The following is an 18,289-nucleotide window of genomic DNA, read 5'->3' on the forward strand; positions in this document are numbered from 1 at the left end:
CGGGGGGCGCAGCAGCAGTAGGGGCGGGGGTGGAGGCGGCGCTGGGAGATGAGCTCCTCTCCTGCGCCGCCTCTCCCTATGCTGTGAATGGGAGCCGTGTCGCATCGGAACGGCTCCCATTCACACTGCACCTGACCCGGTATTCAACCCGGTAATAACCCTTCTTTTTTACCGGGTTGAATTACCGGGTCAGGCGACCCGCTAATTCAGCAAAGGAGCTTTCACATCGCACACTGACCCTTTTCGACACGGCAATACGCCGTGTCGATACCGGGTTATTTGTGCGATGTGAAAGGGGCATATGTTTGCTTTGCAAGTGTGCGTTCGCATGTGCACCCGAGCACTACAAAAAAGTTTTGTGCAGTTTCAGCCGCTACGATCACTTCAGCCTGTTCTGGCCCGGAATTTACGTCAGACACCCGCCCTGCAAACACTTGGACTCGCCTGCGTTTTTCCTACCACTCCCAGAAAATGGTCAGTTGACACCCAGAAACGCCTTCTTCCTGTCAATCACCTTGCGATCGGCTGTGCGAATGGATTCTTCGTATAATTCATCGCCCAGCAACGATCCGCTCTGTAGCCATACAACGTGCCTGCGCATTGCAGTGCATACGCATGCGCAGTTCTGACCTGATCGCAGCGCAGTGAAAAATCCTAGCGTGCGATCAGCTCTGAATGACCCCCAAAATACACAGCTATCAGGGTAAGCTTTTGACATCTAAGTTTCACAGATTGGCTGTCCATACCTCCTATTCATGGTACCTGGTCCTTGCCTCTATAGCGTCCGTCCCCATATTGCTTAACAAGAGAGACAAATGCTGTGAATAAGCATACGGCTTGGTATGCATGCGCCTATCTTTTTATCACCTACAGATTGCTCTGGCTAGCATATGTAACACATTATTAATTCATTTCATTATTTTCTCATTTGTAGGTGGTTTTGCTGGAGACAGGAGCATGGTCCTTTGTTGTGCCCCATATTTCCTTGCACCTGAAAAATAGATGATGGGCACAAGTCTGGGCATGGAGCTGGTGCCATAGTGTAACAGGCATGGGCTATAGCTCTAGTGTGACAGCCATAGACTGGAGCAGTAGTGTAATGAGCATAGTAGAGAGAACAGCACTCAGAAGATTAGTAATCCACATATTGGGATCATATATCACACATTGAACTTGATAAAATTGATGATAAAAAGGCTTCTTAGAAATAGGTGGCTTGGTCCTTTAGTAACCAATAAAGGTTACTTGGTAAACACACAGTGTCAATGGTATTATTCACCTTACAATTCAATGTGAATTGTGAGATAATTGCTTGTCACACCTTCACAGGGTCACCACGATCCTGCAGTACATCACCTAATTGCAGTACTGGCACTTGTATGGGGCGGACAGATGATGGTTGTCTGGAAAGACCTATGATGGAATATAACTATTAATACTTTGTGCAGAATGGTTTCAGTGTGATTTGTCAACATGCCGACACGTTCAACTTGTAACAAGCTGGCACTGCCATAGAATGAACATGCTGAATGTCAACACCTAACCCTAACATTTCTGTTCTCTGTACTCTAAGGCTCTGCGGACCCATTGTGGCACCATAAAAATGTAAGGCTAATAATAAGAATTTGTATGGTTGACATTATTACTATGTAGACATGTCATAAGTCGACATTTTAATTGTTGTCATGCTGCAGGTGCTGACATGTAGAACGTTAACATTTTAACCATGTCGATATGGACATCCTGATGTTTTTATAGTCATTTCCAACTGCATACATAGAGAACTTATTGGTATTCCTATGCTAATTAAAGGCAGAGGTTCAACAGGTGGTATGATCAGCAAGGATAGGTGGTGCTCGAGCACTACCTGTGCAGCCTGTAGGGCCGTAACCCTGGGCTAATCACTACGCTGTAAATGAGAAATGTTGCAATAACAGCATTATGTGCACAACGCTGGTCAGTGACCTGCTGGTGTGGCCCCAACTGGAGACTTCAGAAGGAGCATGTGACAGCAGGCTCTGGGCAGAAACTGGAGTTGGAGCAGCCGAGCTGGAAAACACAGTCAGAGACAGAGGGGATCAAACATCAAAATGGTAAGTTGACAACTGAGGGGGAACAAATGAATGGGCATACAGATAAAGGAGGGAGGGATGGGGTGAGAGCACATACAGATGAGGATTGGGGTGCACATACGGGGTGGAGCACATACAGAAGAGGAGGGGGTACATACAGATGAGGGAGGGAGGACACCTGCAGATTATTTATTACCAGTTATTTATATAGCGCACACATATTCTGCAGCACTTTACAGAGAATATTTGGCAATTCACATCAGTCCCTGACCCAGTGGAGCTTACACACACACACACACAAACACACACATTTTTGGGGGAGCCAGTTAACCTACCAGTATATTTTTGGATTGTGGGAGGAAACTGGAGTAAACCCACACAAGCACGGAGAGAATATACAAACTCCACACAGTTAGGGCCATGGTGGGAATCGAACCCATGTTCTCAGGGAGTGGGGAGAGTGCATACAGATGAGGGAGGGAGGTGGAGAGACCATATACAGATGAGGCAGGGAGGTGGAGAGAGCATATACAGATGAGGGAGGTGGAGAGACGAGAGGGCATATACAGATGAGGGAGGGAAGTGGAGAGAGCATATACAGATGAGGGAGTGAGGTGGAGAGACGAGAGGGCATATACAGATGAGGGAGGGAGGGAGGTGGAGAAACCATATACAGATGAGGAAGGGAGGTGGAGAGAGCATATACAGATGAGGGAGTGAGGTGGAGAGAGCATATACAGATGAGGGAGTGAGGTGGAGAGACGAGAGGGCATATACAGATGAGGGAGGGAGGGAGGTGGAGAAACCATATACAGATGAGGAAGGGAGGTGGAGAGAGCATATACAGATGAGGGAGTGAGGTGGAGAGAGCATATACAGATGAGGTAGGGAGGAGGAGAGGGCATATACAGATGAGGGAGGGAAGTGGAGAGAGCATATACAGATGAGGGAGTGAGGTGGAGAGAGCATATACAGATGAGGGAGTGAGGTGGAGAGGGCATATACAGATGAGGGAGGGAAGTGGAGAGAGCATATACAGATGAGGGAGTGAGGTGGAGAGAGCATATACAGATGAGGGAGTGAGGTGGAAAGAGCATATACAGATGAGGGAGTGAGGTGGAGAGGGCATATACAGATGAGGGAGGGAAGTGGAGAGAGCATATACAGATGAGGGAGGGAGGAGGAGAGAGCATATACAGATGAGGGAGGGAGGAGGAGAGAGCATATACAGATGAGGGAGGGAGGAGGAGAGAGCATATACAGATGAGGGAGTGAGGTGGAGAGAGCATATACAGATGAGGCAGGGAAGTGGAGAGAGCATATACAGATGAGGGAGTGAGGTGGAGAGAGCATATACAGATGAGGGAGGGAGGGAGGAGGAGAGAGCATATACAGATGAGGGAGGGAGGAGGAGAGAGCATATACAGATGAGGGAGGGAGGAGGAGAGAGCATATACAGATGAGGGAGGGAGGAGGAGAGAGCCTATACAGATGAGGGAGGGAGGAGGAGAGAGCATATACAGATGAGGGAGGGAGGAGGAGAGAGCATATACAGATGAGGGAGTGAGGTGGAGAGAGCATATACAGATGAGGGAGGGAGGAGGAGAGAGCATATACAGATGAGGGAGGGAGGAGGAGAGAGCATATACAGATGAGGGAGGGAGGAGGAGAGAGCATATACAGATGAGGGAGGGAGGAGGAGAGAGCATATACAGATGAAGGAGGGAGGAGGAGAGAGCATATACAGATGAGGGAGTGAGGAGGAGAGAGCATATACAGATGAGGGAGGGAGGAGGAGAGAGCATATACAGATGAGGAAGGGAGGTGAAGAGAGCATATACAGATGAGGAAAGGAGGTGGAGAGAGCATATACAGATGAGGAAGGGAGGTGGAGAGAGCATATACAGATGAGGGAGTGAGGTGGAGAGAGCATATACAGATGAGGGAGTGAGGTGGAGAGAGCATATACAGATGAGGAAGGGAGGTGGAGAGAGCATATACAGATGAGGGAGTGAGGTGGAGAGAGCATATACAGATGAGGGAGTGAGGAGGAGAGAGCATATACAGATGAGGGCGTGAGGTGGAGAGAGCATATAAAGATGAGGTAGGGAGGTGGAGAGAGCATATACAGATGAGGGAGGGAGGAGGAGAGAGCATATACAGATGAGGGAGGGAGGAGGAGAGAGCATATACAGATGAGGGAGGGAGGAGGAGAGAGCATATACAGATGAGGGAGTGAGGAGGAGAGAGCATATACAGATGAGGGAGGGAGGGAGGAGAGAGCATATACAGATGAGGGAGTGAGGTGGAGAGGGCATATACAGATGAGGGAGTGAGGTGGAGAGGGCATATACAGATGAGGAAGGGAGGTGGAGAGAGCATATACAGATGAGGGAGGGAGGTGGAGAGACGAGAGGGCATATACAGATGAGGGAGGGAAGTGGAGAGAGCATATACAGATGAGGGAGTGAGGTGGAGAGAGCATATACAGATGAGGGAGGGAGGAGGAGAGAGCATATACAGATGAGGGAGGGAGGAGGAGAGAGCATATACAGATGAGGGAGGGAGGAGGAGAGAGCATATACAGATGAGGGAGGGAGGAGGAGAGAGCATATACAGATGAGGGAGGGAGGAGGAGAGAGCATATACAGATGAGGGAGGGAGGAGGAGAGAGCATATACAGATGAGGGAGGGAGGAGGAGAGAGCATATACAGATGAGGGAGGGAGGAGGAGAGAGCATATACAGATGAGGGAGGGAGGAGGAGAGAGCATATACAGATGAGGGAGGGAGGAGGAGAGAGCATATACAGATGAGGGAGGGAGGAGGAGAGAGCATATACAGATGAGGGAGGGAGGAGGAGAGAGCATATACAGATGAGGGAGTGAGGAGGAGAGAGCATATACAGATGAGGGAGTGAGGAGGAGAGAGCATATACAGATGAGGGAGTGAGGAGGAGAGAGCATATACAGATGAGGGAGTGAGGTGGAGAGGGCATATACAGATGAGGAAGGGAGGTGAAGAGAGCATATACAGAAGAGGAAGGGAGGTGGAGAGAGCATATACAGATGAGGAGGGGAGGTGGAGAGAGCATATACAGATGAGGGAGTGAGGTGGAGAGAGCATATACAGATGAGGAAGGGAGGTGGAGAGAGCATATACAGATGAGGGAGTGAGGTGGAGAGAGCATATACAGATGAGGGAGTGAGGAGGAGAGAGCATATACAGATGAGGGCGTGAGGTGGAGAGAGCATATACAGATGAGGGCGTGAGGTGGAGAGGGCATATACAGATGAGGAAGGGAGGTGGAGAGAGCATATACAGATGAGGAAGGGAGGTGGAGAGAGCATATACAGATGAGGGAGGGAAGTGGAGAGAGCATATACAGATGAGGGAGTGAGGTGGAGAGGGCATATACAGATGAGGGCGTGAGGTGGAGAGGGCATATACAGATGAGGAAGGGAGGTGGAGAGAGCATATACAGATGAGGGAGTGAGGTGGAGAGGACATATACAGATGAGGGAGTGAGGAGGAGAGAGCATATACAGATGAGGGAGTGAGGTGGAGAGAGCATATACAGATGAGGGAGGGAGGAGAAGAGAGCATATACAGATGAGGAAGGGAGGTGGAGAGAGCATATACAGATGAGGGAGGGAAGTGGAGAGAGCATATACAGATGAGGGAGTGAGGTGGAGAGGGCATATACAGATGAGGAAGGGAGGTGGAGAGAGCATATACAGATGAGGGACTGAGGTGGAGAGAGCATATACAGATGAGGGAGGGAGGAGGAGAGAGCATATTCAGATGAGGGAGGGAGGAGATGAGAGCATATACAGATGAGGGAGTGAGGAGGAGAGAGCATATACAGATGAGGGAGTGAGGAGGAGAGAGCATATACAGATGAGGGAGGGAGGAGGAGAGAGCATATACAGATGAGGGAGTGAGGAGGAGAGGGCATATACAGATGAGGAAGGGAGGTGGAGAGAGCATATACAGATGAGGGAGGGAGGTGGAGAGAGCATATACAGATGAGGGAGGAAAGTGGAGAGAGCATATACAGATGAGGGAGTGAGGTGGAGAGGGCATATACAGATGAGGGCGTGAGGTGGAGAGGGCATATACAGATGAGGAAGGGAGGTGGAGAGAGCATATACAGATGAGGGAGTGAGGTGGAGAGGGCATATACAGATGAGGAAGGGAGGTGGAGAGAGCATATACAGATGAGGGAGTGAGGTGGAGAGGACATATACAGATGAGGGAGTGAGGAGGAGAGAGCATATACAGATGAGGGCGTGAGGTGGAGAGAGCATATACAGATGAGGGCGTGAGGTGGAGAGAGCATATACAGATGAGGGAGTGAGGTGGAGAGAGCATATACAGATGAGGAAGGGAGGTGGAGAGAGCATATACAGATGAGGGAGGGAGGTGGAGAGAGCATATACAGATGAGGGAGTGAGGTGGAGAGAGTATATACAGATGAGGGAGGGAGGAGGAGAGAGCATATACAGATGAGGGAGTGAGGAGGAGAGAGCATATACAGATGAGGGAGGGAGGAGGAGAGAGCATATACAGATGAGGGAGGGAGGGAGGAGGAGAGAGCATATACAGATGAGGGAGTGAGGAGGAGAGGGCATATACAGATGAGGGAGTGAGGTGGAGAGGGCATATACAGATGAGGAAGGTAGGTGGAGAGAGCATATACAGATGAGGGAGTGAGGTGGAGAGAGCATATACAGATGAGGGACTGAGGTGGAGAGGGCATATACAGATGAGGGAGTGAGGTGGAGAGAGCATATACAGATGAGGGAGTGAGGTGGAGAGAGCATATACAGATGAGGAAGGGAGGTGGAGAGAGCATAAACAGATGAGGGAGTGAGGTGGAGAGAGCATATACAGATGAGGGAGTGAGGAGGAGAGAGCATATACAGATGAGGGCGTGAGGTGGAGAGAGCATATACAGATGAGGGCGTTAGGTGGAGAGGGCATATACAGATGAGGAAGGGAGGTGGAGAGAGCATATACAGATGAGGAAGGGAGGTGGAGAGAGCATATACAGATGAGGAAGGGAGGTGGAGAGAGCATATACAGATGAGGGAGGGAAGTGGAGAGAGCATATACAGATGAGGGAGTGAGGTGGAGAGGGCATATACAGATGAGGGCGTGAGGTGGAGAGGGCATATACAGATGAAGGGAGGTGGAGAGAGCATATACAGATGAGGGAGTGAGGTGGAGAGGGCATATACAGATGAGGGAGTGAGGAGGAGAGAGCATATACAGATGAGGGCGTGAGGTGGAGAGAGCATATACAGATGAGGGCGTGAGGTGGAGAGAGCATATACAGATGAGGGAGTGAGGTGGAGAGAGCATATACAGATGAGGAAGGGAGGTGGAGAGAGCATATACAGATGAGGAAGGGAGGTGGAGAGAGCATATACAGATGAGGGAGTGAGGTGGAGAGAGCATATACAGATGAGGGAGGGAGGAGGAGAGAGCATATACAGATGAGGGAGTGAGGTGGAGAGAGCATATACAAATGAGGAAGGGAGGTGGAGAGAGCATATACAGATGAGGGAGTGAGGTGGAGAGAGCATATACAGATGAGGAAGGGAGGTGGAGAGAGCAAATACAGATGAGGGAGGGAGGTGGAGAGAGCATATATAGATGATTGAGTGAGGTGGAGAGAGCATATACAGATGATTGAGTGAGGTGGAGAGAGCATATACAGATGAGGGAGTGAGGTGGAGAGGGCATATACAGATGAGGAAGGGAGGTGGAGAGAGCATATACAGATGAGGGACGGAGGTGGAGAGAGCATATACAGATGAGGGACTGAGGTGGAGAGAGCATATACAGATGAGGGAGTTAGAAATAGTATATACAGATAAGGTAGGACAGGAACCGATGAATGAACATATGGATCAGAGTGGGTAGAGAGCACATGAATGGACATACAGGTTAAGGGGGAGCAAGGTATAATACTGGACACCAATTTTGATATGGAGGAATGTCACAAATGTTAATAGATCCATTACTTTTGCAAAATGGTACTTGACCTAATCATATTGTGGTTATGTGATACTCGCCAAAAAAAGGTTGAGAACTATGGGGCAGATGTATTAACCTGGATAAGGCATAAGGAAGTGATAAACCAGTGATACATGCAAGGTTATAAACGCACCAATCAGCTCCAATATGCAAATTGAGAGGAGCTGACTGGCTGGTGCGTTTATCACCTTGCACTTCTCACTGGTTTATCACTTCCTTATGCCTTCTCCAGGTTAATACATCTGCCTCAATGGGGCAGATGTATTAACCTGGAGAAGGAATAAGGAAGTAATAAAGCAGTGATAAGCGTAAGGTGATAAAGCACCAGCCAATCATTACGGATTCGAAAAATGACAGTTAGGAGCTGACTGGCTGGTGCATTATCACCTTGCACTTATCACTTCTTTATCCCTTCTCCCAGGCTTAATACATCTGCCCCCCTATTTAATGTTACCGTACATGACAAATTGATACTGTCAATTTGCATATTGGAGCCGATTGGCTGGTGTGTTTACCACCTTGCACTTATCACTGGTTTATCACTTCCTTATGCCTTCTCCAGGTTAATACATCTACCCCACTGTGTGAGTTTTTGTATACTGAATTTTTCTTTCCTTGGAATTTAATGATGTCAACAGAATATCTTATGAATTTTGCTTACCAAGCGACTGACTGATACTTAATGGAGCTAGTTTTAGATTTGATTAAACATTGTGCATCAGCTAAAAATGTCCAGACATACTGATCAGACTTGTGAATCACTTGTGCAAATCCCAGAACACTCCCGACTATAAATTCTGTTGACACAAACAGAAAATTAGGACTAAGCTGCCTGTGGTACCCTAAAGGACGTTTAGAGGAGAAATGAAATGACTGATAATGTGGGTGTTTATCTAGAAGTTACTGAATCTGTTGCACAATGGGGATATGAGTGCATTGACTGTGTGTGAGTGACTCATCCACCAATACGTGGGGATGGTGTGTTACATTCTTGTGGTCAGTGTTCAGGGTTGTGGAGCTGAAGAACTTTTCCGTGGTAGTTGAAAGGGCGATGAGTTTAATTCTTATATTTGCCCAATAGGGGACAGTAAATATTTTTTTTACAGCATTTTCTTCACTAAAATAAAACAGAACATAATATTTTTTCCCCTACTATTAAATGGCATTAAAGTCTGTAATTTATTTAAGTATAGTTAAAATACTGAATTAGTAATATATGTCATTTTGTTATATTGTTATTATGTTGCCTACTGCAGGATGACTTTGCAGATGGCGGAGTGTTGGATATCACAGACAATTACATGCATATGTACAGCAATTACAGGCACAGCAGAGCTCATAAATACAGATCCCCAGGTAAGTGTTGTATATAATCTGATAGAGCAGTATTTCCCAACTCCAGTACTCAGGAACCCCTAACAGTGCACATTTTACAGATCTCCCAGTTGGTGCACAGGTGTATTAATTGGGGTTCCCGGTCACTCTACGAAGAAAACGACACAAAAATAACATTAAAAACTCATGTCGACCTTTTGACCTGTCGACCTAGAACATGTCGACCTAAAGACCCTGTCGACCTAGACACCCTGTCAACCTAGTTACTGTCGACCAATAGTGGTCGACCTAGACATTGTCAACCTAGTTACTGTCGACTTTCAGTCCGGATCCCCCTATGTGATAGAGCACAAGTTATGAAAAACTCTTCAGCCACAAGTGAGCTATTATATTTTGTCCAATCTTTATATTAAACATATCTTCTTTGTATTATTCTAATCATTTTTATAGTCAAAACTCTGGAGTATACTGGACTATGACAGATGAGGCACTGCCAGCCATTTACCTCACCGCACGTAACTGATAGCTACGCAGACTGGACACAGCAGCACAGGTGCCATGTTTTAGCATGTACGAGCTTGCAGCTGACATATCCTTACAAAGAACTGATGCCCAGATTTATCAAGCCTTGGAGAGAGATAATTTGCACGGTGATACAGTACCAACCAACCAGCTCCCAACTGTCATATTACCGCTGTGTTTGAAAATGACAGGAGCGGATTGGTTGGTACTTTATCACCGTGCAATTCATCTCTCACCAAGGCTTGATAAATCTGGCCCTATTGATCAAATTAAGTTGAGGTTACCAATAGGTAAAAATGGGGCAGACTTGAAGGGCCAAGTGGTACTTATCTGCAGTCAAAGTCTATGTTATGATGGTGGATACACACCAAAGCATATGCCATAGCCGGATTAAGGGGTGAGCTGGGGCACACAGACATCACCAGCTCTCCCTCTAATGCAGCAGAAGGAGGAAGTCTTTTTTCCACTACAAGAAAACTTTCTATAATGGCTTAAATTGAATACACACAATCTAATATATCCTCCTGTTCAGTCCCATAGTGGGGGCGGTGCTGACAAGATGTGGAGGGCCGAAATAGTGGGGGCGCCCCCCTTGTCTAAGAGCCCCTTCCCAGGCTAAGCCAGGGACAAACTCCGAAATGCTTCTCCTCTAGGGAATTGAGGGACCACAGCAGATATCAGAGCTCCCTTCCTGCAAATATTATAGGATTAATAGGCCCCTTATACGGAATGTATTGTTTAGCAAAAAATGAAAGTGCTTAATTTAAAGTGGTCAAAATACAGATGTCCCGCTCCTTAGTTTTGCCTTCTGCCAAAGTGCATTAATTGGTGGAGAAAGACAGCATGGTTTGTGGAGGCTGGCATTACTGGGAACTCCTTGCAAAGTATAGAGAGTGCCTAGTGTTGTGAAATAGTGACAAATCGATTTACCTGGAGAAGCTAAATTATTTATCTGCGATAAAGAGTAGGACACCTTGTTATGGGTGGAAGGGCACACAGCCACTTTCACTCCACAGGAGAACTTACATTCAGTGTCGGTCTGGGACATGAAGGGCCCACCGGGGGAATGCAGTTATAGGGGCCCATACTTAGTGGTGAGGACAGCCTACAAAGCGGGTGTGGCCAGCTTCCACAGAGGATTGAAATACACAATAGTTTAGTGCAGTGTAATACAACTTATCTACCATGTATAATACAGGTGCACAGTCTGGGACCTGATCCCTAGAGGAAGGAGTGGGCCGTCAGGCAGTGGGGCCTACCGGTGGTTTCCCTGGTACCCCTGTGGGCCAGTCCGACCCTGCTTACATTTCACAGCAGCTCTGAGCTGGTGAAAATCTGTTTCTTCCTGTACTTACACTGATGCACACTTTGCAGCTTTCAGTTTCACTTCAGTGGAAAGGAGAATTTGTAGGCCCTCTGCCCAATATAAATAACTCTTCAAACACACAAAACCAACCTCAGTGTTTCCTAATGTTTGTGATTCATTTTACCCATCAAAGAGGCTGACTGGGCAGCATTTTAAGAAACAAATCGATAACTTAAATATAATGATAGGGGTGACTATGTCATACCTCCCAACATTACCCTCTCCAGGAGGGACACAATGCTCTGCTTCTGGACTTTTCTCTTAATGTATGATTGCTGGCACCTGTGCTGAAACCCCTTTCTTATCCATTACCTGTTTAACACAGGTGCCAGCAATCATACATTAAGAGAAAAGTCCAGAAGCAGAGCATTGTGTCCCTCCTGGAGAGGGTCATGTTGGAAGGTATGACTATGTTGTGGCTATAAAGTGAAGTGACATTTACACTTATGCACAGTGTACTGCATCTCTGGGGTCACTTCTAGCCTTAGAGCAGGTGTGCAATATGCATTGCTCTGTGCAAAATATTTAGGCCCAGTGACGTAAAACCTAATTGCTTTGTGATGCACTTCCAGTGCATCTCGTAAATTAAGTCCATTGACAGCAAAAACACCTAGATATCACCTCACAAAGCCTATTCCTTTACAAACTGAATGTTCTATATTTGTACATGTGTAAAATTTACTAGTCATTGAAGTGTAACCCGTTCGCGGTTTTGAATTTCATTGTTACCCTGTACGCATACTTACCGACTTCTCTGGGAGAAGCTGGGACAGGAAGCACTGTAGAGAACTTTGGGGGGTGGGGCCTGGCTCTGAGATCAACAAGCCCCGTCACCACCTCCGGAAAATGCAGTAATTTGTGGGTCAGCAGAGAGGGGGCTGGGCTAAAATCACGCGATTTGCATAATTTTAGCCCCACTCCCTCCCCACGGACCCGCAAATTCCAGAGATTAGCTCTCTATCCTGTCCGCTTCACTAGGGTGCGAGCAGGATGTGGGAGATCTGCCAGCTCTTCTTGGGTACCTCCCGCAGCAAGTATGTCTGTACTTCAAGTCAGTGCAGAGAAAAATCTTTTTAACAGGAAAAACGTATCTGACAATAATGTTATTTTAATTAAAATCTATAAATTTACTGAATATGTACAAATATTTAGTTGAAACAGTTCTGGTCTAAGGGTCCTTGGCCCAAAAGTCTTGTCTTGAATGAGATAAAAGGTCCAGACCATTATCACAGTGAATTTCCCCTTCCCCATAGTCACCAGATGTACACAGCATTGACAGAACTTGCTCAGATCTTCCTGTGCACACCGGGATCCAGGGATAAATGAATAGCTCCGGCTGGCAATTGTAGAAACTTCTTTTCGTCACCTGTTGGGCTTCACAGTCATCTTCTGTTTTGTATAAAAATAAATGTATTGGGCCCTATAATCTTTCAGTCCAACCTCCAAGCTGGAGAAACTTGCAGATCATCTCTGTGGAATACGTAGCGTGTTCAGTCCTCTTACTTTGAGACAGTTCCCAGTGTGTTCCCTTCTTGTGGCCTGTAAAGACAAATCACTTCAATGTCAGTAAATGCTGTCTAAAGTAGCTACTTACAGTTTCTGTGACGTTTTCTTGACACCCCATACATCTGTGACTGATTGTCGCAATTCCCTGTTCTGCCGAAGGCTGTCTTGAATGATCACAGAAATCCAACATGTTGGATTTCCCTGACTTGCAGAGTCACACCAAAAAATGGCGAGACGTGAAATATTAATATGTTGAATTTCCCCGATAATCGATGTCCACCAATCAGCGGTTTAGATTGCTGTCCACATAACATCAGACAGTGCCAAGAAAAAGTATAAACCCTTTCCTAAGAGTAAAATATTGTTGTTGCACAGTAGTATTTTTTTTTTTTAAATTAAGGTATTATCATAAGGATATTAATAAATACAATGCATCTTTTATTTAGCCATTTATCACTTATGACAAGTTCACATGTATGGTCACTGTGCTTTTTAAAGGGTAACAATTTTACAGCTACCAGAGTATAAGCAGGGGGAAATTTTGTTTTCCTATAGTCTGGTTTTACAGTGTGTCTGTACATAGGTATAATGACGTCCTGTCTAAAGCAAATATCCCATTAAAAGTTGAATAGTTAATGTGACCATGCCCTCCTTCAATGCCAACATTAAAGGAAGAGAGCTATCAGAATTGAATGTCTTATACCAGTGGTTCTCACACTGTGGGCCACATTCAAATGTTCTCCCACCCGCTATCACACCCGCCGGCAGCTATTCAAATGTTGCTGCCGATGGGTACGAAAAGTCAGGTTTAGGTGCATTGCGCTCCTAAACCCAAGTGTAATGGTCACGACCAGCGCGATAAGTGGGGGCATTTGAATATCGCCCTGCGATCTCCTGTCACTTTAGACGGGAGATCGAGGGTGCGATAACATTTGAATTCCGCCCTGTGTGTCTATACACCCTGGAGTGCATCGGGGTACTTGAAGGTGTACCCTGGGTTGGTGGTCCAGGTCCAGGGCCAATTCAAATTAACTGTGGTCAATGTAAAAGACAAAACCAGCGCTTGTGGCTTACAATCATAAACTATGTGGACAAACAGAGGCGAATCCACATAACTGACCCTAAGGATGACATATACACAATTTACTTAATTTAATATTTTTTCTGAATTTCTCAATAAAAAACTTTTGGCCTAGGATGCCATGAAAAATTCTGATACTCTAGGTCAGGCATTCCCAACCACAGTCCTCAAGGCACACTAACAGTGCAGGTTTTAGGGATATCCAGGCTGCAGCACAGATGGTTAAATCAAAATAACTGAGCTACTAGTTAAGTCACCTGTGCTGAAGCTTGGATATCACTAAAGCTTGCACTGTTTGTGTGCCTTGAGGACTGTGGTTGGGAATGCCTGCTCTAGGTTGGCGTACTTTAAAAAAGTTTTAGAACCACTGTCTTATACAGTTCTAGGTCAGCTGTGTCACTATCACATTTGTTGAGTCAGCAATGGCACAGTACAGTTGGAAAAAGAAGCATGGCTTATTTGACTCACGGACACTGCTTTTCATTAAGAAAAACACCTAATTGTTAGAAAATCAACAAGTTCAACACATTGTCGACAGGTATCCAAATCAGTCCAGAGATCATTAGCATGCTAACGCTATACAAACATGTGACTTGTGCCTTTTGAAGTAGGGAAGTGTGTTCTAAAACACTTGCCTCATGGGTGCAAATTGCACAGCAGAGAATTATACAAAGAGCGATGGATACCTGACGGGACTGCAGTAGGACATTTATTTGTTTAGGAAGGGAATCCGCAGTTATATAGGTAAAATAAATACAGACAAATAACTGTACCACACTCATGAGACTACATTTGTTCAGTGGCAAGCTGCAGGTTTGTGTTACTGTACACGGATATAATTATTATGGGACGAACCTCATCACCGGGGTCAAAATGTATCACAATAGCTGAAGGCCCATGGAAAAACAACCCAGTTATCCTACAGGAAAAGGCTGAATATTGTCCTTAAATGCAGTGCTTCCCTTTGTTACTGTGCACTGCTGGACTCTGCACTATAACACGGCAATTGTAATATAGTACTGTAGAAAGAGACCTCAGAGACAGTTTTACACTGCTCTACATTTTCTATATGAATCTTGCAGTGTTATATGTTAAGAGAACTTGTTGTGAGACACAAAAAGAAAACTATGTGGACAAACCATGTTGCAATGCAAGAAGTGCAAATACAAGTTACATGTTGTGTGAATACTGGCAACTTTTACACTTACCCCACAAACACTGTCTGCTTTATTATTACACTGCAATTTTTATAGGAGTTTGGACACACCCCTCTCAAATCTAACTCTCTCTGCATATGTTACATCTGCCCCACCTGCACTGCAGCACGGTTTTACCAATATGCAAAGTTAGTTACTCTTTATTGCTTTGCTCCTAACGAAGTTGGGAATGCTAGCCCTGATGTATGTCTCAAACATAACATAAATCACAATATTAAGGGTAGAACTTTGAGTGAGAGGTAAGGAAATTACAATGCAGCTGCTTTTTTAAAGTTAATTATAAATACAGTTAAATGTATTGATTTAATGAAACTGTGACATTACAAACATTGCTGTAAATCAGTGGTTGGTATCCTCATGTTTTTCCAACATGTCATGTCTTAAGGGATTTATGTAGTGTGGAAACAGGTGGGATAATTACAGATCCAGCAACATAGATTTACTCACCTATACAGTATATCATTTAGGAAATCCACAAAATATGACCTGTTGGTGGTGGTACTTGAGGTCTGGAATTGAGAAACCCTGATATAGAGGCACATTTGGATAGCATTTTAAACGGACAATAGATGAGTGTTTCCCAACCTCAGTCCTTAAGGTACACTAACAGTCCAGGTTTTTGGGATAGTCATGCTTATGCACAGATGGTTAAATGAAAATAACTGAGATACTAATTAAGTCACCTGTGCTTAAGTACGGCTATCCTTAAAACCTTGATTGTTAGTGTGCCTTGAGGACCATGGTTGGGAATCCCTGCATTAGATGGAGGGATACAGGTTTGCCAATCAGTGCAGTTATTGGGAATCACATTGTTTCAATTGAAAAGAAATTCTAGTATCTAATTTGATGTCTAGTATCGGTGTGTTTTAAATTCATTGCAAGGTATAAAACTTACCCCCTTTCTCTGATTGCTGAGACAGAAGGTGCAGATGCTGCGTGGAAGTTTGCCGTCAGCTTCATCCCTGGGTCTGTAGACTGTACTGAAACACGGCTGTCCATCCTCACAGCCCTCCCCTAGTAGAAGTACATTAGCCAGATGGGAGATGTAGCTGGATGCTAAGCGCAGAGTCTCTATCTTGGAGAGTTTCCTATCCACTGGCTCGGTGGGTATCAGTGTGCGCAGGGCAGTAAACGCAGTGTTGACGCTTTGTGTCCGATCTCTTTCCCTAGCGTTAGCTGCTTGCCTCTGCTTCACTACCACCACCTGTCCTGTCGTCCGGGGAACCTTTATCTTCTTAGCCGACGTTTCATAGCAGTCAAACGATTGATCAGAAGTGTCACTCTCGCTCCTGTTCTCTTCATCCTCAGACATCATACTCAGATCCGGGTAAATCACATGCGTAGGCATGGATCGGAGCATAGTAAAAGCCATGCTTTCTCTAATGCCAGATCGTGTCCCTCGTTACCTGCTGCTTTGTAAAATTGCCAGCAATCTTCAGCAGTCACCCCGGCTGTCCCCTTTATAGATTGATTACTTAATTCCTTTTTCAGAGAAATGTGGTTTATCTGTATTATAGCTCATAAGAAGGCCTGATGGTTCTCCAAACCCGTGCCTATGAATTTAATTCTCCTAATGTCTTCACAGCTGTTCATGTAGTTTCCTCCCCACAGCAAGAAAGGAGGAGTCGCATTAAGCTCTGGTGGCTTCTTAGGAATCTGTATATATAATACATGGGAGGGGCTACTGGCAGCAGCATTACTAGCATATGGTCCCACTACAAGCACACAGCTTCTGTTTAGAAAGCCACCAGCAGAGTTTCACCAGTTTTATTCAGTAAATCGGAAGTAGGATGATTTACGTTTTCTTTAAATGAAGATTCATCTAAAACCATCTAACTTTTTCCTTTGCTGGCAGCGCAGGGGAGAAGATGTAAAATGATTTATCACGGACAAAGCTGTTCTGTAATGTAACGTTTGTCATATGCATTATAGGAGGTTTTACATTACAGCTATTGTGCAACAGCCACTAGTCAAAGACAGAAAATAGTATTTTAATTTAAATGAATTTGCCTTGTGTTTCATCTGTGTAAAGGGCAGTGCTGTAACTAGGTATTTTAGCGCTGTGTGCAAGAAACGGCATTGGCGTCCCCCCCTGATGCAAAATATGTGCAGTGCGCGCCGTAGGTGCGCGTCAAAAAATTAGAAGCATGGCTTCATAGGGAAGGGGTGTGGCCCCAAAATAATACCAATTCATACTACGGTGCACAGTAGTCTCCATTATTCAAATTACGCCGCACAGTAGCGCCACTACACCAGGTAGATCCCCTTTTACAAATTACAGCAGCCAGTCCCCGTTTTACACATTACAGCATCCAGTACCCTTTTTTACACATTACGGCAAACAGCGTCCCCCTTTTTACACATTACGGCAGACAGCATCCCCCTTTTACACATTACGGCAGACAGCGTCCCCTTTTTACACATTACGGCAGACAGCGTCCCCCTTTTTACACATTACGGCAGACAGCGTCCCCCTTTTTACACATTACGGCAGACAGCGTCCCCTTTTTACATATTACGGCAGACAGCGTCATAGTCACCAGCACAGCCTCTTCCAGAGGCTCTGGATCTCTTCTCCTTCCTCAACCACACCAGCTCTGCAGCTCCTCACTGTGCAGCAGTAGGGGCAGGGCGCAGGGCAGTGTGGCAGAGACGTCTGATGTCATCACGTGACGTCTCTCCCGAATTGCAGTGGAGGGGCGCCGAGCCGGCTTTCAGGCCAGGGCTGCCGCTAGGTCAATGAGAAGAGCCGCGCCCTGACACACACCTCAGCCGCAGCGCTGCCGGGACCTTACAGCAGCAGCGGCTTCAGCGGGACACAGGCGGGTGGCGGCTTCAGCGGGACACAGGTGGGCGGGTGGTGGCAGCTTTAGCGGGACAAAGGCAGGCAGGCGGCGGCGGCTTCAGCGGGACGCAGGCGGGCCGGCTTCAGCTGGACACAGGCGGGCCGGCGGCGGCTTCGGCTATGAGTCTGGACCCGGAGCGAACGGCTGTGCGGGTATGATGCCCAATGGTGCGCCCTCAGTGCATTTGCGCTGTGGGCAAGGCACCATCGGCACACACCTAGTTACGGCTCTGGTAAAGGGCCCCATACACTACCGCGACATGTCCGTCTGACACGTTGCGGGCGATCACCCCCGGCAGCC

General features: G+C 46.2%; 1 protein-coding gene and 1 long non-coding RNA gene across 2 annotated transcripts in view; one reads left to right on the top strand and one right to left on the bottom strand.

The window, feature by feature from the left end:
• The first annotated feature begins 1,984 nt into the window (after positions 1-1,984).
• Positions 1,985-18,289, top strand: part of LOC135057693 (uncharacterized) — a 45,374-nt gene continuing 29,069 nt past the window's right edge. The window contains exons 1-3 of the long non-coding RNA XR_010244306.1: positions 1,985-2,093; positions 9,373-9,472; positions 9,902-10,004. This is a non-coding gene — a long non-coding RNA (uncharacterized LOC135057693). The remainder of the gene's footprint in view (positions 2,094-9,372; positions 9,473-9,901; positions 10,005-18,289) is intronic.
• TCF15 (transcription factor 15) lies at positions 12,432-16,784 on the bottom strand. Its single transcript, XM_063963487.1, has 2 exons — positions 16,039-16,784; positions 12,432-12,878 (listed from the first exon to the last, which is right to left on the bottom strand). The coding sequence occupies exons 1-2, from the start codon at positions 16,513-16,515 to the stop codon at positions 12,804-12,806; spliced, it is 552 nt and encodes a 183-aa protein (XP_063819557.1). The 5' UTR covers positions 16,516-16,784; the 3' UTR covers positions 12,432-12,803.

The sequence above is a fragment of the Pseudophryne corroboree genome, chromosome 3 (assembly GCF_028390025.1).
Source record: "Pseudophryne corroboree isolate aPseCor3 chromosome 3, aPseCor3.hap2, whole genome shotgun sequence".
NCBI lineage: Eukaryota > Metazoa > Chordata > Amphibia > Anura > Myobatrachidae > Pseudophryne > Pseudophryne corroboree.